Source organism: Anser cygnoides, chromosome 3 (assembly GCF_040182565.1).
Source record: "Anser cygnoides isolate HZ-2024a breed goose chromosome 3, Taihu_goose_T2T_genome, whole genome shotgun sequence".
NCBI lineage: Eukaryota > Metazoa > Chordata > Aves > Anseriformes > Anatidae > Anser > Anser cygnoides.
Genome location: NC_089875.1, coordinates 77,752,963 through 77,777,551, shown reverse-complemented (window position 1 = coordinate 77,777,551; position 24,589 = coordinate 77,752,963). Strand labels below are relative to the sequence as shown.

At 33.9% G+C, this 24,589-nt stretch overlaps 1 protein-coding gene across 4 annotated transcripts in view; it reads right to left on the bottom strand.

Annotated features, from left to right (window-relative positions):
* The window catches only part of ASCC3 (activating signal cointegrator 1 complex subunit 3), a 286,385-nt gene that overhangs the window by 162,220 nt on the left and 99,576 nt on the right, over nucleotides 1–24,589 (bottom strand). For all 4 annotated transcript variants that reach the window (XM_066994482.1, XM_066994480.1, XM_048066536.2 and 1 more), the window contains 3 exons: nucleotides 19,275–19,439; nucleotides 5,342–5,518; nucleotides 1,327–1,398 (listed from right to left, as the gene is read on the bottom strand). In XM_066994482.1, coding sequence (XP_066850583.1) covers nucleotides 1,327–1,398; nucleotides 5,342–5,518; nucleotides 19,275–19,439 — 414 coding nt within the window. The remainder of the gene's footprint in view (nucleotides 1–1,326; nucleotides 1,399–5,341; nucleotides 5,519–19,274; nucleotides 19,440–24,589) is intronic.

The following is a 24,589-nucleotide window of genomic DNA, read 5'->3' as shown; positions in this document are numbered from 1 at the left end:
AGATATTTTTCCCCCTCAGTGTGAAGAAAAGAGAGGGGAAGAAAGGTGCAATAAATATTCTGGAACAGCATGCAACTTCCTGTCTGTATTCCAACCAATGTTAGTTGTTTAGACATATTGAATTAAAGAATCTGCTACTTGTAGCTTCATCTATAGCAAGTGAAAATACACAAAATCATAACAAAAAGTGAAATACAAGCAACTAAAGCTACCTTAGTTTAAGAAATATGGTAAGATGTGAGCATAATTGACAACGAGGAAATAACAAACTCAAGTTCCCTTCGTACTGCCAACAAATGTTGTTAAAAATCTTTACTCTGGCAAATATCAGCTTTCCATATGCAATCTTCATGACTCCATGAAAAGTTTTTTGAATATATCACCAGTAGCTGATATTAGCAAGAGAAGGTAAGTGGTGTTGAACCAGAGGGAGCAGGAAGAGTTATTTGTTGCTGAAGAATTTTATTTTCTCCAAGTCATAAACCAACTGTTCAACTTTTAAAATAACATCATAATCTGAATTTTTTGTGAAACAGGGAAAATACACAGTTCTTAGCATTACTGTGTGTGAATTTCCCTCCGTTATACATAGATTACTTAGTTTTGTTCCTGCTCTGAACAGGTGCCATACCTGTCACAACTACTGCCTCTCACATTGCTATATTTGCAAAAAACTAACAAAAAGAAGACATCATGTGAGGGTGATCTAGGAGCACAACAATAACAGAATGATAAACTATTCATGCAAAGGTGTTAAGCCCATCATCTCAGTGGAGGGGAATGTCAGATTTGAAAATTCACTGCAGAAACCTCTACTGTAGAGCAAAATGACTACTTCCTTTAATAACAAAAGCAAGACACAAAACCAAGGACATTTCAAATGAGAGATGCTGAGCCCTTGTGCACCGTGTCTTGAACACTGCATAATTCTCACCCCTCATCTCCAACAGGATCTCTAGCTAGAATTGGCGAGATATGGGAAAGGGTGACAAAAATAACTAGATGCTTTTTTTTTTTTTTTAAATCATTAAATGTACCTAAGTCTAAGGCGTCTAAGTATCAATCTTTGTCATTTTAAACTCGAGACAAATATTCATTAGTTATTTTAAGGGATATATGCTAGAAATTTTCACCTTTGGTACAAATGAACATTTCATAGCCTCTTTAGATTTTCTTGCATGCTGATTCTATAAAGTGCTTTTGAGGTTAAAGAAGACCCTTGAAATGACATACCTCAAAAAAAAATCTTTAAAACAACTTTATAATGATCAAAACCAATTTCTTTATGTTTGTTCTGAATGCAAACCAAACCAAAAAAATAAATACCTGGTGTCCAGCCATTATTTGCTTCAGCACATTTTCATAACATACTTCATCCATATGATTTAGCTGCTGCACCTGAAAAGTAAACATCATACCTTATATTAAAATCATTTCTATTTTTCCAAATATTTTCTACTACATGTCAAACAAGTAATAGTGATCCATTAAAAAGATTTTTATGCAATTAAATTTATAACATACTGATCCCCATTACTAACAATATTTTATTAATTCACAAATAGATCATGAAAATAAGTAGACAAAACACAAAAAAGGGCAGTGGATATAAGGTTTATTAAGTGACTTATTTTTTTTAATGACCAAAGAGAGGTAATCCAGTTCCGTTCTTTAATTTATCTGTTCCATATATAAGGAATCATACCTCTACTGGATAGTGATGAAGTAATCCATTTAATACATCACCTTACCAAACATCAAATAATTATTTTCATCTTGTATTATATTCATGTAGCATATACACTGCAGATATACATATCCAAGCAGTTACTGATTCTCAATTTTGTTGTCAGAAAAAAGAACTTTCTTCATAGTTGGGTCACATCTAAGAAACAGTGGGAGTACCATGTACAGGATTTCCAATGATGGATAAATCAAAATGCTTCAGAAAGGTTCCAAAATATAGTTCAGTTTAAAACCAGAAGTATTCTTCAATCTACTCCAAATATACTTCTTTCAATTTTTTTAATGCATCATAACATAAATGGCATGCATATACTTAAGATTGTTCCAAATCAGAATAAATAAATGAAGTTCAAAATCAGAACAGATCAGAACTCCATCCTTCATATTTGCATTAAGGAGAGGAAAGAAGAAAAACATAGCTGTTGTGTGTTTTTTTGACACAAATATTTTATAAGAAAAAAATATGTAAGAACTAGAAAATGGAAATTTAGCACTTCTTGGTGTTATCTAGAATATCTTAAAGTTGTAAAACATAGCTTTAATTGCTTTAATGGGAAGGAGAGAACATTCATATTTGCCATCAACAAGAATAATAGTAAAAATGTGAGAAAGATGGCCATGTGTGCAAGAGACAAATATCCAGTCTAATTGCTCTGAAAATGAGAGGTTAGCACTTCATTTAACTATTTTTCAAATATTTATTTGAAAATTATTAAGTGTAAATGGGCAATGCATAAACACACATATGGACATATATATATACACACATGTACAAACAATTTTACATATTCTTTACATTCATACATAGAGAGGAAAACTAACATGTATAAAGAAAAATAACAAATCTATATAGCCAGAATATTTATCTTCCATTAAAAAAGAAAACAAACAACTTTTAAAATCAAATTAAACTGAGTAGATGATCCATATATATGACATTAATAGATCTTCAAACGAAGAAGACAAATTTTACTCTTGGTTCCATATGCTGTCAATTTCAACTATTTCCTGGCTACTGTCTATGCCTAATAAGTACACCAAAAGTTATACAACATGTGCTGTGCATATCTAACTCAGCAAGAGCGAGACAGCATCATTATAAATCTCAATTAAGAACACAACTAAAATATGCATGAACGCACATCATAAATAGCCATAATGTTATACATATTCTAGAGAAGAATATAGAGCAATCCCATTTATTCCACACATTTTTGGACAATTGTTATGTAACACTGAAATGCCATGTCACTAAAATTAATTTTAGCTGAGCTTTCACAGACATGCTAAATCATTTCCCGAAGAAGAGATACTTAGGTACTAGCATAAGTATCTTTAGCAGAACCACAGGGAGAAATGCTAGCACCTAAAGCAAGCACTCCCCTCCACTGAGCTTTGCAAGGCTGATTGGGCCTCTTCCAGATCCCTGCACTACCACAGAGAAGCAGTCTAGATGCCAGCAGCAGCTCAGAGAGATTTGGAAGCTTTTGCCTCAGCTTGAGTGAAGCAGGTGCCCTATTATACTACCAGGCTGCTACCAGTCTTTTTAGTAGAATCCAGATCTAAAAAGGATAAATACGCCTAACTTCAGCACCAATTGTTCATAGTGGGATGGGAAACATTTTGGAAATGTATCAAATTCCCATATGCTAAAAGCCTGAGAAAAAACGCTGTGTCCATCTGAAATAGCTAAATGGCTATGGTTTAGAGGATGCTGCTACTGATTGTTGAAGAAGGCTTGCCTGCAGTTTGCATGTGAATTGGCAAATCATTCATCTGCTCCAAATTTTTGGAGAGTTTTTTTTGGACAAAAAATTTTAGAAAGCTATGGCAAAGCATCTACTTCAAGGAACTAACAACTTTCTGTCTCCTTGCTCCTCATCAGTGTGGATACAGACATAGTATTGATTGCATCTGTTGATGTTCTACAAGAATTTTTGATTCTGTGGGTTCTTGCACTACTTTCCTTTCAGAGAGACCAGAAGGATACTGATATCAGTAATAACTTGGCAGGTTCAGTAATAATATTATCCTGAAAAGAATCCTTTGTAAAAGAGGTTTAATACTTCTACTTTTCGTTTGCTACAGCATATATTAACCTCATTGCAAAATGTATTTTACTCTATGAAATCTAGAATGGCCTTCTTCTGAGAAGTAAAAAGATAAACTCCTGGCTCGTGGCATTACTAAAACAGTCTTCTTTGTCTGCTGTGTATTCACATTTCAGAATAACTACTACCTCCTAATAATAATATTTATGATTATTTCCTAATAATAATATTTATTATTGTGTTTGTCTTGTTTTCTTTTAAGAAAACTTTTTTTTTTTAATCATGTTAAATGTCATAAGAGAATCTGTGTAGTACTCTGATTTTTAAATCAGGGATGCATTTTAAAGTGAATACGATTAAATGGAGTCTTTCCTTTTTTCTTACCAGACTACAGTAGAAATAAACAAAATAGACCAATCTAGCATTAGGAAAAGATTAAAGAAAAGCAACAGCAAATAATAGTGAAGGCACTTAGTATCATTAATGAAGGTTAAAATATGCAAATTGTGGTAAGCAACATACGGTAAACTAGTCTTGCGTGTATACACTTGAAATGGCTCCCTATGGTTGTAAGCTAAAGTTTCTTTCCTGAACTAGTTAAATAACCTAGGGAAAAAAAAAAAAAAAGAAAAAAGAAAAATAGAAAAATAACAAAATACTATCATTAAGCTATGCAATTAACTTTTGATCAAAAATGTCTTGATTTCTATTAAATTGAAATCAGAGCAGACTAAGATTTCCTAAAAAGCTGAGCTATAAAATATTATACATCTTTAAGTTACTCATGCTTTAATTATTGGCTACTGAGATGCATAGGAAATCTTTGCAAAAGCAGTTTATGGAAATGTGTTTGTATTAACGCCTGTATTTAAAGAAGGATTATAATTTGAAGTGTCAAGTGGCACGGCACTTCATTGACCTATGATTTTAATAAGAGTAATATACCTACATGGCCTCAATGCTTCCCCAAATGAACAAGAGCACAAAGAATAAAGAAGCTAATTTGGGGACTATTGTAATGTGTTTTCTATCAAACATGCACATGTGACAGGCAATGGCTTAGGACACTAAGGTTTTCATCAATAACTTATAACCCACTAGTATTATATTAATGCATATCTCATATCTAGATTTCATAAATGAGTATTTTTCTTATAACATTCCAGTGATTATTCCATAGGCATCCTTACTGGCAAAGTTTCTAGCCAAATGGAAAACTGAAATGAGTAAGGCAGAATAATCAGGTCCTACAGTGATTGCAGTTGAGGGTGATGATTTTTCCCCAATAAATCAAAACTTATTAGTAAACTGGAGGCATCGCAAAACTAGATACCATTGTATCCAGCCACAATAAGGCCTATTTACAGGGAATGCAAACTGAGGAAACAGGATTCTTTAAGCATTTCTCACTGTATCTTTATACAGAATATGCTTCATAAAACAGCTGTAGCATAAACAAACAAAACAGTACCCCCTACACACACATAGGTGAAGCATGATTAAAACAAATAGCAATCCTTTCTTTGCTTTTCCTGATTCTTTACCTTATTAGTCGTCTTAATTCCTATAAAGGTTTGTCCCAGTGGTACAGGTCGGAAACGGCCATCGAAGTAGAATAGTCCAATGTAGGGATTGACATGTAGAAATGTAGCAACATCAAGATAATTGGGTAATGTAGCTGAAAGACCCAAAATCCTAATCATACTTTGCGTAGACTCAACCTATAAAAAAAAAACAACAAACAAACAAACAAAAAAACAGAAAACCTGTAAATAATCCAAGTGTGTTATAATAGAAGACATCAAGCACAGTAAGAGTTTTAAAACATCCCTTATGCAATAATAACATGAAAGAAGCATTTAATATATAAAAAAGGTGAACAATAGATATGAGCTAGTGATTATCCTGTATTGAAGGAACCAGAGCACTCTACAATTCCATTGAATCTTGCTTATTCATCTCTTTTACCCTGCAAAAAGTTAGTATTCATTAACTGACATGGAGGAACAAGAACAGTAACACTGGCTTGTTAAGAAGGAATTGTACAATTTACAGGCAAAACTAGGACAGATAATTTGGCATCATTTCTTTCTTAGTTGAATTCACACACTTCTGAAATAAAAAACAACGTAATTTATGTCATTTCTCAATCTTGGCTATTGCTTAGATATTTCCACAACTCTCTTAGGCAATCTATTCCAGCTCATCACTATCTGCATTTCTGCAGTATGTATCAGTACTTCTGCAGAACTGAAGATACCAAGAACACTAACAGACATTTTTTCTAGCATTCTTTTTTTTTCTTTTTGTTTGTATTACACACCTTCCCATTTTATAACAGAAATGGTTATTTTATACATATACTCTGTTTCACATAAAAGCTTGCATATTGCATATATTTCCAGATAATTTTCAAAAAGAATGAAAGCAACTAAAACATTTGAATGCGGAAAGAATGCAGGAATTTTCCCATATCTTGCTGGAATATTAAGAGCTGTGTAGGCTGGCTCACAGCTTACTTACTAGTGCAATTATTTAGACATACAGAAATTTTCATCAGACTTTTTTTTTATTTTTTTTTTACAGAGTACAACTGAAGCCACAAACATGGTTCTCAACTTGTCACAAATGCATAAATGTCTCATCTTATGAGTAAGGTTCCTATCTTCTACCCAGCAAAGTTCTGTTCAAAACACTATGAAACTTAGATACAGGTTTTGAATGACTAAGATGTGCAAGTTAAAGTGAAAGGAAGTCCCATGTTGCAATTAAAACAGAAGAACAAGAAGTTTTCAAAAAAGATTATTAAAAAGTATATGGTCAACGTTCTTAAGGCAGATAAAACAAATGATACCATAATACAGACCTAGGGAATAGTAAGTCCCTATCCCTCCAACTCTACAGATAACAAGCAAAGCAAACCACTGCGTTGCTGATAATGGACATATCACACTAAAAATCTGGAAGTTAGACAGTTGACGCAACCAACTAAACACCACAGAAAACCTGCTGACTGACGAACACTTCTTCACTTACACAAAAGAGCAGCTTTGCAGAGGAAAGTTCATGTACAATAAAGTCTTAAATGTAAACTCAAATTCTGAGAGGACGGACTCACAAGAGATTTCATTTTCAAAAGTCTTACATCTGCAGCCAGCATTCGAGAAAGCAGATAAGCAAGTTCATTAACAAAGAAGAATTACTAGAATATAATTTGTTAGATATATTTTTATAGCTTGATTTCCTGATGACCTAAGGGTCATCCTCAATCATACAGTTTTGGAGCACGGGGCTTTTGTTTTTTTTGGTTTTCTGTATGCTCCATCATGGTCTCCCCACGGGCTACAGGTGTGTCTCTATGATCTTGGGTATCACAGGTTTGCTTCTCATACTTTTTTTCCTCACACCTCACTGCTAGGAGCTGTTTTTCTTTTTTTTTTTTTTTTTTAACCCCAAAGTGCCGCCATTTTGGCTGCATGGCCTAGCCACGCCCTGTGGTGGCACCACTGGAGATGGCTGGAACTGGCACAGGGCAGCCTTCGCCTCTTGCCACAGAAAAGCCCTGCAGCCCCAACCCCTGGCAGTGTCTGGACACAGACACCTCATACAAATGTCTGATTTTCTTAATGACTATGCAGTTTTTTGAACCTGAATCTGTAAATACAGTAACCACTGATATATTTAATTATCCCATACTTTGTTCACTATCACCTGATAATCAAGTACCTCAATCTGAAAGTGTAACTAAAATCCAATCTACAAAACATCATTTGATTTTGCTAAATTTAATATATTTCAAATCTTCGAAGAGCCTGAAAAATGTGCTCAGTTCCATTGGAAGGTAGGAAATTATTTCCAGTATTTAAACAATTAACAAGAACTCTGCATAATAACCATGGACTTATGAATTTTTACATCAATTAACTGTTCAGAGTTTTCTTTCAAAACATAACATCTGAAGAAAAGTTACAGTTTACTGAGACTTTTCACTTTCAAAAACCTTGTAAATAGAAACTGCTTAACTTTACCGATCTGGCAGCTGGCCCTGTGGTCAGGGAACTGGTGAGAATCATAGTCTCAGGTTGGAAGGGACCTTAAAGATCACCTAACTCCAGCCCCCCATCATGGGCAGGGATGCCACCCACTAGATCAGGTTGGCCAGGGCCCCATCCAGCCTGGCCTTGAGCACCTCCAGGGATGGGGCATCCACAGCTTCTCTGGGCAACCTGTGCCACTGCCTCACTACCCTTACAGTGAAGAATTTCTTCCTAATGTCAAGTCTAAATCCAACCTCTTTTAGTTTAGGACCATTCCCCCTTGTACCATCATTATTAACCCAAGTAAAGAGTCCTTCTCCATCTTTTTTATAAGACCCTTTTAAGTATTGAAAGGTCACAATGAGGTCTCCCCAAAGCCTTCTCTTCTCCAGGCTGAAACCTGGAGAACCCAGAATTCTAACTGCACCTGAAAACTGCAGCAATCAACACAAGCAAGAACAATTAAAATTACTAATATGTACAACACACTTATAAACAAAGGATATTTTATATTATACCTGTACATATATTTGTGCTTATGGATATAACACCTGCATATTTTTTTCAATAAGTAAAATTTGGAAATTATTTGGACTATTATTTTTCTATTTATGTTAAGCCACAAAAATCATGTCAGAACAATAAAGAAATCAGGTAATAATGTATTTTGCTCTATTTAAATATGAAAACTAACAAAATGTTACTGTAAAGACTATTAATAAGCTAATTCAAACTGTAAAGAAAAATATTCAAAATGAAATTTGGTGCTTTTCCCCTCTAAATTACCCAGTAAGATATAAATTTGCAGCAATTTCTCAGCATCCTTGTTAAGGAACTTTGAGCTTTTTATTTCCAATAGTGTATAACGTAAATAAAGTAGGAGCCTGATAAACAATCATTATTTGCTTCACAGCGTTTGGTAAGGTTTGTGAGTTTTTGTTTTGTTTTGTTTTTTTCAGGGTTAGGTAAGTTTATGTCTATAATTATTAAAAGAGGTCACTGTTAACTACTATATTAAAGATAACCACTGCCACACATGCCTGAGAAAAAGTGAGATAGCTTATCTAAAACAGGTGAAAGAAGCAGTGGTTAAAGCATAAGAAAACAGTTTTCAACCTGTCTCAGAATTGCCAGCCTGAGTTGTCAGCATTTAAAAATACTAAGTCTATGAAATTCTAAAAAGACATTTTGCTCAAAAAAAAAAATTTGCCTCATTAATGCCAAACTTCTGTATGAAATTCCCATCCTCAAGTATTTCTTATATAACTCTCAAGTTGAAGCAGCACTGTTAGACTCCAAAGAGATTCAGAAAATAATCACAGAGGATTCATTAAAAGCAAGACTATAACTCAGTGCTCCAAAGTGCAATAAAAGTCCTCTAAATCATTCCATCAATTTCTTTAACTTCTTTCAAGGCCATCCAGATAATCATTTTTTTGCCATCTACTTCAGAAGCAAAATAAGGTATGCTTATCCTAACAGCAAAAATGTATCATAACATTTCTCCTAACTATTTTATGCTCATGATATGCAAACTATAAACTAGAACTGTCTGTATATCCTCATGTACATACACAGACTGAGTTTTCTTTATTATTTTAATTATACATGGCAATATACAAACAGCAGTGACCAAAACTGTGCTAAACTTGGAAGTCAGAAAAACAAAACTACCTGAATCTGCAACTACCACATATTGTTTATTTTTTACATTTTACTATGTGATTATGAGTGTCTCAATTACTTATCTTATTCATCTATCCAAGCACTACAAAGATTTTATTTTTGATAATGGCTTTTAGAGTTCTGTGTGTACATTTTCCAACTACTTTCAGACTTCTCCTGTAAAAGTAAGTATCAAAATGTTTCGTTTATCTTGTGTGTGCATATACAAAGTGCAAGAGGACACTTTGTAAGTATAATACATTCAAACATTAGTATTTTTCATGTGCCAGATCACTTATTTGGTCCTAGAAGCCCCAGTTACAGAGTGTGCTTAATATATAAGATAGTGGTTTCCTGAAACTGCAGTAAAAATTACTGAAAACATATTTTGAATGATGAAGTTTTCTGTTTACATTCCCTATCACTGTCTGGTGGTGTTCAGCTAAGTGAATTTTCTTCACAACTGGCACAAAATTTTAAATGTTTTAGTCATTACACATGCCTTATTATCTCAGGAAAAAAAAGTGTGAGAAACAATTAGAATTGGCTTTCTTTGGAAAACTGAACCGTCACAGTGTTTACACAACATGTTCTTTGAAAGCTTTACTGTATTTTATTGATTTGATATTACACTTAAAGGAAGAAATAAAATTGCCATAACTACATTTAATTGACATATCTAATTAGTATATCTAATTCAGAAGCATTCATGGTGGCATGTGGAGAATTGACAGCATGTTCACCATACGCATTTGCAAAATGCTATTATCACACCATGAAATTCCATGTATACAGAAAAAATAAACAGAAGATAGCTATCTGTTACCCATTTCCACACTCATTTGAGTTTACACTGTAAATGATATAGGATTAAGTATGGGAAGTACCTGTCTGGACTGTAGATTGATCACAGCAGGTTCATTTTCCTAGTAGATGTGCACATCATCTTATTACATTACAGCCACCACTTGAGAGCATGCAGGGTATGCATAGAGATACTCTTATCTGACTTCTAAAATTTTTCCTGAACTTGTGATCTCAGCAATCTTCCCATTTCCATGTATTAAAATATCACACTCACAGAATTAATTACAATCAAGCTGGAAAGCATATCCCTGATTGTTCAGCTTGAGAACAGAACTAAGTGAAGCAGACAAGTTTACATATTCTCATCTTTGCGCAATTGTACTGTGGTTAGAAATTTATCTGATATTTTCATGACCCAGAATCACTTCAACACACTCCAAAAGTCAGTCTTTATGCCCTTTAGCGGATGTCTATCCCCTAAAGATAAGATGTACAGAAAACTAGACACAAGTATTTCTTAGTGTTAAGTCTAGATGTGCAAGAAGATTGATTCATGACTTAGGTTCCTGGGTATCCTGCCTGACTCTCGTTAAGAATGAAGTACTGGGTATGGGATACACATTAGTTAGTAAGATACCCACTAAGACACGTGTAAGTCTCAGCCACTTGCAAGATCTATGATTTTCACATTATCAAAAAAAAAAAAGTGGGGGAGTGGGAGGGGGAGGAATTCTCACAGGGAATTTTGAACATAATTAAAGCCACTTCAAAATGCCTAACAAGGAAGTTTGTTAGAATGTTTCACTAATATTTACTTTTTTTTTTTTTTAACTGATTTTTTGTTCACTGCTTAATGAAAGCATTAATAAGTAGTCAATCAGTCCACACAGGTGGTAATTTCCTCATTTTAGGAAAACTAAAAAATGGAAAAAGCAGTAACATAAAAATGATAAAATTACAAAATCAAAAGTGCATAGTAAAAAAGCATCTACTAATACTGCTTTGAAGATTCTACATAGGATGTTATCTACAACTCCACACAGAATACATGTTACTAGGCAACCATCTAGTTAAGTAATTTTATAAATGAGTTTTACTCTGCTTCCCGTGAACCCTGAGAATACTGTGATCTCAGTTCTCCACTCAGAACATATTAAAAAATCTAGAGGTACTGAAAAAATGTAACCATGCAGAAAGCACTATTATAAGCCATATTATTTTACCTTGGCTAAATATTAAGTATGCAATACTTTGCCTGAAGAAATTACACTTTGAATATACCTATTAAGAGATTTCTATGTCCTGCACAGTGCCATGTCAGTTTTTCTTGAATGACAAAATGCCTTTTCATATACTGCTTACTGTTTTTTTCCCCAAAGAGAAACAAAAAAGAAATATGAAGTCTTCTACAAATCAGTTTAACTGCTTTATTGTATTATCAAAGAGCGTGACAATCATGATTACCTTTTAAACTCCATGGATATACCAGGAAAATGGAAAAATGTTCAACTATCAATCATAAAAAGTGTTGTGCAGAATGACTGCCTGACCACTTCTATGCAAAGTAACAGAAAAGCTTCTGAAGATTCATTCAAGTATCTGATCACTAATAATTTCCAAGCAAATGGAGATTGTTTGTTTGTTTTTTTTAAATATATTGTTTTTTAAAAGTCATTCTTACACAGCTACAAAGCTGCCAGAAAAGATAACAATATACATCTAGAATTATGTAAGGCATTAATTTTATGATAATTTGACGAACTGATGGGTTTTAAAGAACTTATCATTGAAAAACAGCAATTAAAAAGGGATGCACCTAATTGCTTTCTATGCTCAACTTTACTCAATAATTTTCTCCATGATATGCAGTAAATAAACAAATAACTGGTGACAAGAATAAGAAGAGGTGATTGGTAGAATTAATATAACGGATACATGTGTCAGTCGTAAAGGTAAATGTAGGTTGTCAGTCCCATTCAAATTAAATTTATCTTAATTTAGCTCATTCTAAAATACACCTCAGTAGTTAAATAAGAAACTATTTTCCAGAAACACTCTTATAACAACAAGTGAATCCTGCAGCAACTATTGAAGTACCTGTTTGAAGACTTAATGAACCAGCATCTAAATGCAAGCTCCGAAGATGATGTGTCAGCAAATAAAGTATATGTAATTCTTTAAGGACAGAACAGAATAGCAGGAAGGAGATGCTCGACCTCTGTACGTGCCACAACCAGAACTATCAGAAATTCTATACCCAAGTTAGCTGACATGTTCTAAAAGCAGCTGCAAACATGAGAAAGTTCAGTGAACAAAGCCCCACAATACTGTAAGTGGGGAACAAAACATTATAGTACAAGGTTTTGGTAAGGACATCCTGAGAAACCTGATTGGCATATAGAAGGAACATCAAGGGGACAAAAGAATAAAGCAGTCACTCAAGATGAAATGTGAATAACCAAACAAATGCCAATGCCATTATTTATCGATGCATTCTAGTCTCCAAAAACACTTGAATGAACTACAGCCAGCTACTGCTAGAGACAAGACATGGAAACAAAAGAACCTTCCCTCCTCTGACCTCATCAGCTGTTCTTAGATCATTAGCTATCAGCCTTCTTTTAAAATAAACAAAAAAAAACAACCAAAATTTTCTTAATCAAAAATGGGATTCCGAAAACATGAGAAGTCCCAAGCAGATAAAAATCCAGCATTTGGCTTTGCATGGGAAACCTCTGAATTTGCTTGCTTCTGATTGTCAAGAGCCACAAGAGGGGGAAAAAAAAAGAGGTAGAAGAGATAATAAAAAACTAGAGACAATGAAAATGCATCCAGAGCAGGAAAATTGTATGACAGCTCATAGGGAAAATTTCTTAAATAAGGCATCATGAGGAGAGAACGTTATTAGGAAGGAAAGCTCAGAAAGGTAATATGAGAATTGCTAGGGGGCAGGAGAAGAAAAAGAATGATAATTAGAGATGGAGAAAGAAGGGAAGTAAGCAGTGTGACAAAGTTGTGACGAACAGGTAGAAAAGTGCTAGCTAGATCCAACCATTCACATTCTAAACGTAGAATGAAATGTAAGGCTCCTCCTGTCAGCAAAAATTTCTTAGGCTCAGTGGGAACTTCCACTAGATCTTCCAGAGGCCATAAAAGCATCACTATTTCCAAGGAGACTGTGTGTAGTTTGTGGCTATTTAGATAATGAGATAACTGAAAACTAAGTCTAGAAGCAAAACTATGCCCTTTAAGGACACAAAGGTTGGGCAGGATTAGGAGAAGGATTTATGAAACGTTTAGATTTTTACCCGTTTTTAATACTCACTTAAAACTTATCTGCAGAAAAATATGAATAGGTGATAGCATTTATTTCACATTCTAGTGAAATACAGTTATACATATATATATATATATATTAAAGGCACTAAGACTTTTGTGTCATCTTGAGGAGCTGACTACAAGAAAAACTAGACAGATCCACCTTAAAATACTGGCCAATTTGCAGTAAAAAACGAAGACAAAACAAAACAATAATAATACACCGCCCCCCCTCCCCCCAATCCCAAAGGAAAATATGTTAATTTAGCAATATTTGGGTCAAAATTAAAATCATAAACGTAATCTAGTCTATCTGTCTCAAATGACTATTGCATTCTAAATTGTGATATTGTTGAAAATAACATTTGCAAACATCTAAGTATAGCTAAGCTGACTATTTTTATTGTTAAACATAGAAGCAGATTCATGAAGTTGCAGGATTGTGATGGTTGCTTATTGTTATTTTTTCTATACTTTTACTGCGTCATAACATGCATTAAAAAGAAAGTAACAAAGAGAAAGCATGATTTTCTGTTTGTGTGAGATGTTATCCTGCATATTGTTTTGGATATTCAGCAATTTCATATTTGAATGAGAAAATATTTAAGGAATTTATTTTTTTGCATTTACTATGATGGTGAGAAATATGCTAAAATATTCCTCTGACCAGCCTGAAGTTTTTTATTTCCAATACTATTGACTCATAAATAAATGAGTTCCATAATTAAATAGCGTCAGTAAAGTTCAATTGAAATTGAATACTTTGTTTAAAGGAAGTGCATAATCCCTTTTAAAAGATATGAGATAAGATGCCATGTCATTGCAGCACGCCTAATCCATACAACTCATTTAGGAAACATCATCAGGAACACAGCTACACACCTACTATTCATCTAGACACTTGGTTGATCTAATACAAAGATATAAATAAATTGAAACTGAAATATAAGACAGAGAAATATTTGTGTGTCTAAGACATGAGCTTTGGTTCCCCAAAACCTGTGAAGTCATTCACTACATATTTTCTTTTATTTAATTTATGCTTCAGAGTTGAGAGAAGGTATCAAAACTCACATATTCAGGTACGCTTTTTTGTCTCATAAGCAGCAAAGAAGTTATCAACATCTCTGAATAATTATGACAAAAGAACTGAGTGTCATGCAGTTCATTTTTTTCTTTCAAACTAATAAGCTTAGTAGATATTACAGAACTGTGGAAATTTTGATTAAAAAGTTTAAGCATTTCATTTTTACATCTGTATTATGCTCCACACTAAAACTTTAAACATCAAAGCTACAAATCGGATTCAAAGAAGTTGTTTGATGTTATACATACAATATGTAACAGAGCTCAAAGCAATTTTCCCACCAAACTGTTTTGCAAAGTCAATTTAAATCACTTACAAAAACATTTTTGAAAATCTGAAAAGTGCAAACATGCACGAATATGCTGTTCACTCTGCTGTAAGACTGCCAGAACTTCCAATATATATATATAGTCCTTCCAGGTTTTTTAAAAAGCTGGTTCTAAAAATAATGCCATAAGTTAAAAAGAACATACTAAACTCTTACAGTAAGTGGTGTGACTCAGTGTTCATCTGGAAGAAAATACAGTCATAATTTAAAAATTTTGAGGTGCAAATTAGGACAGACCTGCTAATGCATCAGGATGTTCCTGTTTTCAGAATGTATTTGTAAGGCTATCTTTGTATATGAAAACATACCTCAAAGCATTATTTTCTGGCACAATGATGCCAGAGGATCACATTAGGCCTGATTCTTAAAAAGACTGAAAAAAAAACAACAACACAACAAAACATGGTCTATTTTTCTATTATTCACAATATAAGAAAAACAACCTTTGCATACTCCATATGAAAACAAAAGATATATTTTATTGTCTTGTAAGACAGGATAACAAGGTGTGCAAAATATAACAGTACATGCAATATAGATCCTAACATGCATAGAAATCATAACATTGTCTCATATACAAGCTAGGGGAAGTATGATCCAGATGAAAATATAGGTACACCCCATATTTAGAATATCTATTAGTGATCTATTAAAAAGACTGAAGTAGTATTCAAAGGAATTTATCACAGTTCTGTCCTAGAAGTTATATAAGAGAATGACAGGTCCAGATCAGACCAAAAATCCAACTACCCCAGGACACTGTCTCCCACAGTAGCATAAAAAGGGATGTTCTACTAACAGTACAGAAACAGGGAAAATGACAATGACACCTGCTAGCATAGCCCTACAGCTATTATAGCCACCAGTCTGATCTAGTGACTAATAATCTATAATGGATTTTTCCTTGAATAACTAGTTTATTCACTTTCTGAATTCCTCCACTACAAATTCTGAAGAAAATAGTCAATAGCTTTGATGCTTTAAACTAGTACACAAATCAGGTAATTGATTTTGGCAATTACTGCAGCGGTGTAATTGACATAAGGATATTTTAGATTGATGTGGTCAATGTATTTATTTATTTCAGAACTTATCTCCTTATTCTTACCTTCTGTTTGCAAGAGTACTGAATAAGCATGATGTTTCTACAGTTACCAACAAAAAATACATTCTAGAACTACATTCTGGAGTGGAGCTTAATATTTTATATAAAATCACCAGAAGTCAGAAGGACATCTCCAGAGATGGGCTGAAAATCCTGAGTTTAGTTCCTGTTCCAGTGACAATTATGAATTCGTATTGAAATGCACAAAAGAGAACTATGAGCAGGGAACAGTACCAAAGAAATGTAATCAACATTTTTACTTTGCAAAATATCATTAAAACTTTATCAGGTGGAATGTTTTTGCATTTAAAACATCTGTACTAGTATTTGCACTGAACTCCAGTGAAATACTTCTGTAATCAGAAAATTTACATTACCTTTTTAGACACCTAATAGGAGTTCCAATAATTTCCTAATTAGTTTTGGTTGTATACTGAAAAAATCACAGTGCTATGCTCGCAGGCTCAGATGTTGCAGTAAAACACTTTTTAGACCAAGTCTCTGATTATTTCCTTGTTTCCATATTAAAATGGTAAAAAAAACTTCTATGAAGCACCTTCTGCCTCTTTGTCCCCAAGCTCTCTTAGACGCTTGTAATTCAGAATATTTTTGTTTGGAATTGTTTCCTGCTGTATAGCTTTGAATATTTCTATAAATATTTTTGGGGTTTTGTTTAACTGTTTAGTTTACTTTTATACTGTAAATTTTCCTTCTCAACTACCTACTTTTGAAAATTTTCTTATAAAGATTCATAGTGATCTTCACCATTGACTTTCTTATCAATCTGGAAAAAATAAACTATTCAGAAAAGTGGTGAGATTGTTAATTTCAAGATTTGTTTTGTTTTTCTTCCCAACTGTTTCACTTAAGGAAGAGTTACAAATGAGTAGCTTCAATTCCAGATGAATTAAACTCCAACTTGGTAGGTAAAACAAACCTTGAAATCCTAAAAGATTAAAGCACCCCAGAGAGCTATCTTTTTAAATGAGTGTTGAACCAAGATACTGCTATATTACAATAAATGCACTAAGGGTAGGATTCAGTACCCAAGACATAATTGCCTCAGATCATTTTATTCCTGAAGACATCTGCACAGACTTGACAGACACAAAAGGAAAGGATATGTGGGAGATTTGTGTCCAAATGAAGCAGAAGCGGGAGGCCAAGATGAATAAGCTAGGGTAGATAAAATGGCTCTAGACATCTATTTCAGACAGCTGAAACCTATCTTACAAGTCTCATAAAACTTCACACTAAAACATGAAATAATATTACTTGCAATCTGACTTGAAGACAATGACCGTCACGGTCACTGCTAAAAACTGAGATGCTTTACTTTAAAGACACCTAAGGAAAACAAGGTAATCAAATCAATTTAAGAAAGAAAATACAATATCAAATGGGTTAAGCTGTCATGCCCTTGGAGTGAAAACTTTACTGAGCCATACCCTACAAAAAGAAATTCTTTCCCAGTTTAGCTTCTTCTAAAGAATTATCATTTAGGTTGTTCTGTATACAAGAACTTTACACTTACTGTGGTAGACCACAGCAGACATTAATTTTATGCAGTTCTTATAGGAGGTGGAATGATTCAGAGAGCACACAAGGAACCCTACTGAAGGGCCTTAACAAGGCTGGTGTAGCCTTACCACAAAGAAAAGCATCTTGAAAGCTAAGAGGTTTTAAACATTTAACATGCTTGCAAGCATAGCCAAAGCAATACCAATTGTGTTTATTTTTAACTTGTTACAGATTCTTTGTATTTAAATACTGCTGCATAATATGTTTTTTTGACAAAAACACAGGAATGCCACTCTATCCTCTCCTCAACAATACATTGGGAATACTCGTGGAAAAGCTTGACGTGAGCTGGAAATGTGTGCTTGCAGCCTAGAAAGCCAATCATAAACTGGGCTGTATCCAAAGAAGACCAGCAGGTCAAGGGAGTCAGTTCCACCCCCTCTACTCTGCTCTTATGAGATCCCACTGCAGCTATTCGGCGTTCAGCTCTGGGGCCCCCAGCACAAGGAGGACATGGACCTGTCAGAACAAGTCCAGAGGAGGGTCATGAGGATGATCAAAGGCCTGGAGCACCTCTCCTATGGAGACAGGTTTGTGAGAGTTGGGGTTGTTCATCCTGGAGAAGACCTTAGAGCAACTTTCTAATACTGAAAGGGGGCCTACAAGAAAGATGGAAGAGGGCATCTTTTCAGGGAGCTTAATGACAGGAAAAGGGGTAACAGTTTTAAACTAAAAGAGGGTTGATTTATATTACATATAAGGAAAAAATGCTAGGAGGGTGGTGAGGCACTGGCGTAAGTCGCCCAGAGAAGCTGTAGATGCCCCATCCCTGGAAGTGTTGAAGGCCAGGTTGGATGGGGCTTTGGGCAACCTACTGTAGTGGGAGGTGTCCCTGCCCATGGCAGGGGGATTGGAACTAGGTGATCTTTAAGGTCCCTTCCAACCCAAACCATTCTACGAACCTAATGATTTACTTATTCCAATTCTATCCCTTTTATTCATCTCTAAATTCCACTTTTCATTTTTCTTGTAAATGCATGTCTAATCAAGAGTCTAATCTTCGTTGCCCAACTGTAAATCCTTCTTTTTTACAAAGTTTTAGAAAAAATTTTAAAAAATTAATCCTTTTCTACTTTTGCCATTTCAAATCTTGGTATTTAGAAAGTAGTGCTAAAGCATTGGGTAAGAAAGAAGGACTGATTAATCTGAAGTACAAATTACTTAGTATTTTTCTAGCAGTGCTGAAACGATTCTAGACACTGCTCTTCATTCAGAACATTTTTCTTATATGAAATCTGCCAATAAAAATCAGCATTGCTGGTAAGAAAATACTTTCAATTTTGGTTATGTTAAGCGCTATCCCGATTATTATCTTTTTAAAAATGTTTCAGTTTAGTGTTACTTGTACAGTAAATAATTAAACATTAAGTAAGGAAACAGCTCAGTAATAAATTATGCATTCTAGGAATCTGACATTTGATGTAACAGAGAAGTTAGAAGAAAGATATTTTTCTTCATATTTAGCACAGAATAGCTATAAATCATAATATAAGCCACCTCAACATTTTTACTTCCTACCACGGGTTTGTGGATTTTTTTTTGCTCTTACCTGGCGTAAAGTACGTGCTACTATGCTTTCAAGTACTGGTCCTCTGTCTTCATGCAACAGATGAACTTCATCAAGAATCAAGAGTTTTACCAGTTGAGAGAGGGCTACGTCACCAACACTTTTTCTTGTCACTACATCCCATTTCTCTGGAGTAGTCACAAGCATCTGTGAGAGCAGGAAAAAGAAATATTAAGCATATACAAAGAAAAATCCAAACAACTTTATAAAAAAATGTATTTTAATATGCAGTTGAGTAAAGGCAATGTAGAACTTACAAAGCTACCTTAAGTTTTACCTGCTTTGTATATCTGAGGCAGACACAGTTTCCTGCATTCTACATGTGCTGGACATCAAAATAGTAGGCTTCAGCATGGAAAGATATATGGAACTATCATCAAATAACTTCAAGCTAATGTGTGCCATTTGTATATATTTTCTACATTAGAACAATTAAATGTTTGTCCGGAATCAATTCCTTACATAAACATGCAAGACATTTAATGTTCAAGTCCCTCTAAAAACTATTTGTGGCAAAATATTTCTAACTGATTACAGCACAGTAAACATCTAAGACCTCCCACAAAAACAATGGTTAATTCTGAATAACACTTCAAGGCCCTGGCTAGGAAAAGGAGACAGAAAGCTAACAATGACTTATAAAACTCCTATGTAAATTGCTTATCCAAATCTGAAAAAGATCATTTCTTCTGATCTTAACATTCAGTTATTGAAAGTACCATCACAATAATATTAATAGCTTTAAGAAAGCAATAGAATTGTTGTCTTAAATTTTTTGGAACCCAGATTGACAGACAGAATGGCTGAAGTGGGAAGGGACCTCTGGAGGCCATCTTGTCCATCTTGCCCAGATCAAGCAGGGCCATCCAGAGAAGGTTGCCCAGGACCATGGCCAGGTGGCGTTTCAAGATCTCCAAGGAAGAATACTCCACAGCCTCTCTGGGCAACCTGTGCTTGGTCATCCTCAAAGTAAAAAGGGTTTCCTGATGTTCAGATGGAGCTTCCTGAATTTCAGTTTGTGTTCACTACTCTTGCCCTGGCACCACTGAAAAGAAACTTGATCCAGCCTCATAGCCTCCTCTCTTTAGGTATTTATATACAATGTGCGGAGATCCCCCCCTAAGCCTTCTTTGTGCTACACAGTCCAGCTCTCCCAGCCCTCTTTCATGTGAAAGATACTCATTTTGTTTTCAGAAGACTAGAAATCACTTTGTCCAGTAATGTTTCTTTTAGAATATTATAAAAAAAACACAACATTTTATAAAACATGAATTTATGAATGCTCTTTTCATTGCAAGATATATCCTGATATTTATTAATTCTCCTCAGAGAAGTATTTTTGCCTGCAGTGCCTCACAATATTGTCCCAGACCAATTATTTTACTTTCAGAATCTTAGTCTTTGCTAATTACCAAGAACCACTTCTGAAGACCATTGTCTTTGTGATGCTATCCAAAAAGATGTTCCTGTCCTGCAATATTTAAAACTAAACGCAAGAAAGACCAAGTCATATCACTGAGAATGTGGGGGGGGGTGTTTATTTCCTCAAAATATTATTGCATGCATTTTGCTAGCAAATACAGATTTTTCAAATGTTTGCAGTCCTACAAAATAGTAGGTGTAAAAATGTATGGCCATAATTTATGAACCGAATTGTAACACTACTACAGATGCAACTGTTATCACTTTAAAATGAGCCATGTCAACCACAAAAAAAATAGCAGCTGTACTTCCACAGAACATTAATTAACAAACAGTGAGGAAATATATTTAGCAATGCATATTAGGACTTGAAGGTGTGAAATAGTACAAATGCAAGCTACTTAGTTAATTTGCTAAAGCTAAATTGGCAATGTTGAGATCAGTTGTTTTTTATGCCAGTCATGTTATCAGAATATATATATAAATTAGTATCATTAATTTTTCTGTTTCTAAGTGATGACTAAATATTCATTATAAAGCTCTTTTACTTTGATCTTATTTTAAAAAAGCAATGTTATGCAAAGTAATGACCTGAATTAAAAGCTATACTTGATATACTGTCTCATTTAGTAAGACTGGAGATCTCCAGAGAATATTTTGCCAGAAAATAAGATTGCTTCTTATATTTATTTTGCAGATAGAAATTACAGTTGAGAAAGAAAATCCTCCAAAAACCCAAACAAATCAGCTTTGTAGTCTCAAACTCTAAATTGAATTTAAATGTAAGGCGCTAATTAAAAATATCAGCTAAAAGAAAATGTTGACTACCAGCAAACATTAACAAAGCTACAGATTATTTTTTCAATTAAAATAATAAACAAAGCAGCATTATGATCTATCTTATAATTACTTTTAAATGCTGTGGCGGCATTTATATTTGTAATTAATTTTCAGAAATAATGTATTTCATCTACAAAGTTATAAACTCAAAAATTAGATTCAGCAAAAGGATTCAACTTTGTGTATGGAGGCAGAGAAAGAAACCAGTAACCAAACCTTAAAATATCTTTTTAATATATTCTTTTTTATACTTTGACTTCAGTTATCAGCACACTGAGAAGTGTGTTCATTTATATTGCTATTTCACCACTTCACCTCTTTCACTATTGAAATAGCTGGAAAATAAACTGTCGCATTTGTTTAATGAACTAGAACTCATGCAAGACATTTCAATCTTTTTTTTTTTTTTTAATTTTATTAGGGTATGGCTGAATAGAAATGGGTTAACTGTCAATATTTTTGCTGTCAAATTTCTCTCTGCACATCTAAGTCTCTTTTTCCAATGATTTTTGGATTAATCAAATTAATATTAACATCAAATTAATTAAATATAAAGTCATTAATAAAGATTCCATACTGACTTTTTCTACTTGAAAAAACATGGAATAGTAAAATTGGCTTATTAAAGAAGAGTCTTCTTAGGTGACAACTGTCACTCATTTAACTTCTGTAACAAAAAAAGACAACGTGTTTAAAACTAAACTTTCAACCCAAATGATTTCATTTAGGTTCAGGGTGGTTTGATGTATCTCTATTACTTTATGTAATGTTCACATAAGAAGTCAAAGAAAAAAGTTAAATTACCTCACTTTGAAAAATGAAGTCAAAGGTGACAATACTAGCTGGTTACTTCAACCTCAATTGACAAACACTTTCAAGTGAATGTGAAAATGCATTTTTCTATAATGGTACAATTTGCTAAATATTTTTGGCAGTTTCTTTTCAGTCCCCTTAGAAGCCAGCCTTCATGATAAAAGGAAGTTATGTTTTCATACCATATTTTCAGAAAATTTTGAAAAATGCATGGGGTTTGATGTTGTATGAGGTTTTTCTTAGTCTGAAAAGGCCTATGGTCTCATAGAGAGGAAATGATATTCCATTAATTTCTAACAGCTGGTACAGCCTGCAGGTTTACTTTTTCAATAGCTCACTTGCAATCCTTTAAATTCTTCACTTGCTTCTTAAGTTCTCCTGAACAGATCTTGCATGTGACTAGTATCTGATTTCTGTGTGAGTAATTTGTGCGCCCTCCCTGAGGCTAGTAAAACTATGTTAATACCCTCAGATTCACACTCCCACAGGTCCAATCCACATATGAAAATATTTCAGAACAAACTACATAAAATATTTAGCTACATATTTAGCTACAATTTCCCATACTAAAAAAATCCACTGCTTTTAAGTTCTTCAAGACTATTTTCAAGAACGGTTTCCCTCTTTTAGCTACTTCAGCCTCCAAGTATATCCGCCACTTGTCTGACCTTTTGTTCCTTTCATGCATACAACTATTGAAACTCAGAAAAAAAAAAATACAGATAGCTTCCTAGTTACTATGATAAACACTTAGAAAACACTTACAAAAGATCTAGGTTATTCTTCCTATCTGCCAAATATTTTCAAACCAAAATGTATAAAAACATGTTGGGGGTTGGACCCAATGATCTCTTGAGGTCCCTTCCAACCCCTACAATTCTGTGATTCTGTGAAGAACTAGTTGACTAGGACATCAGGCTGAGCATCAACTGGGATGATAGGAAACAAAGAGTGCTGTTCATATTTGTTTTAGACAAAATACCATTCTGATTATAAAAAAAAAAAAGATCGTTGTGAATCATCAGATTAGTAAATTCAATTCTGTGCTCTGTTATCTTAAAAGTGGATTCTCAAAAAATAGTCTACCTTACACGTGTTCAAACCCTTCTGGAAGGTAAGTAAAGTAGGCTTGCATGGCAAATTCTAAACAATTTTTTTTTTTTTTTTTCATTATCAGAACTTATAAAAACCCGTATTTTGGGACTGAAAATGGGTTTACATAAATTCATGTAGTATGATGAGTAAACACCCTATAAGACAAAATTTTGGTAATTTCTCTTTAAAAGGTGCTTTTTTTAAAATAAAAAAGTTTTTATTTGTGATGCACAATAAACATTTCAACTACTATTTGAATACAAGACACTTGAATGAAATGATGAAATGCCTATAAAAGAAAGAATTTTTTAATTTCTCACAGCAGAGATTTAATGGGCATTCCTGAAAATAAAAATGAAACATTCTCATGAACAGCAGGAACACAAGATTGACAACAACGGTTTGTCATAATCAGCCCCATTCAGAAAGCAGATCTTGCTGCCAGTGGGCTGTTCAATAAATTGTTTTTTACAAAATGACTACGAGTAAAGGCTTTTGTAGTACTACTAAATCAGTATCAACCATAAGATTTAAAGTCCAAACACAGACCTGACAATCTTACAGGCACTAGACTTACCCAGTAAAATAATTCCAGAGAACTAACTCGAATGTAATTGATGAATTAGAATCTCTGATTAGAAAAGCAACAAAGATCGTAAAGGGTGTACAAAGTTCTGAAGGACCAAAGTATCGTTTTACAAAATCTCTTACAACTGCACCTGAGCAAATACATTGGATGCTCCACCTCCCAAACACTTGACTCATCTTCAGATTAGCGTTCACTTCTGTTTTAATTTTTTCTTTAACTGTGTTCAGAAAGAAGTTATGAGCAGTAATTCTTTTAATAAGGTGTCTCATGGGAATCATGGTAACTTAAAGTGTTTTAATTATTTTTTTTTTTACTTTTCTCTTTTAATGAGATCATGTGAACCATCAGCAAGAACTGTTAGAGATGGCAAGCTGGTGTACATGTAGAAGTTTTCCTAGAAGGTGGGGAATTTTTCAGAGAAACAGCAAACACCTACCATTGGGATTAACTGCTACTTAGCATTTCTTTGTACCTTTTGTACCACTTGCTATTAATTAATCCTCTATTTCAGCATCCTCAGGAAATGAAAAAGAAAACC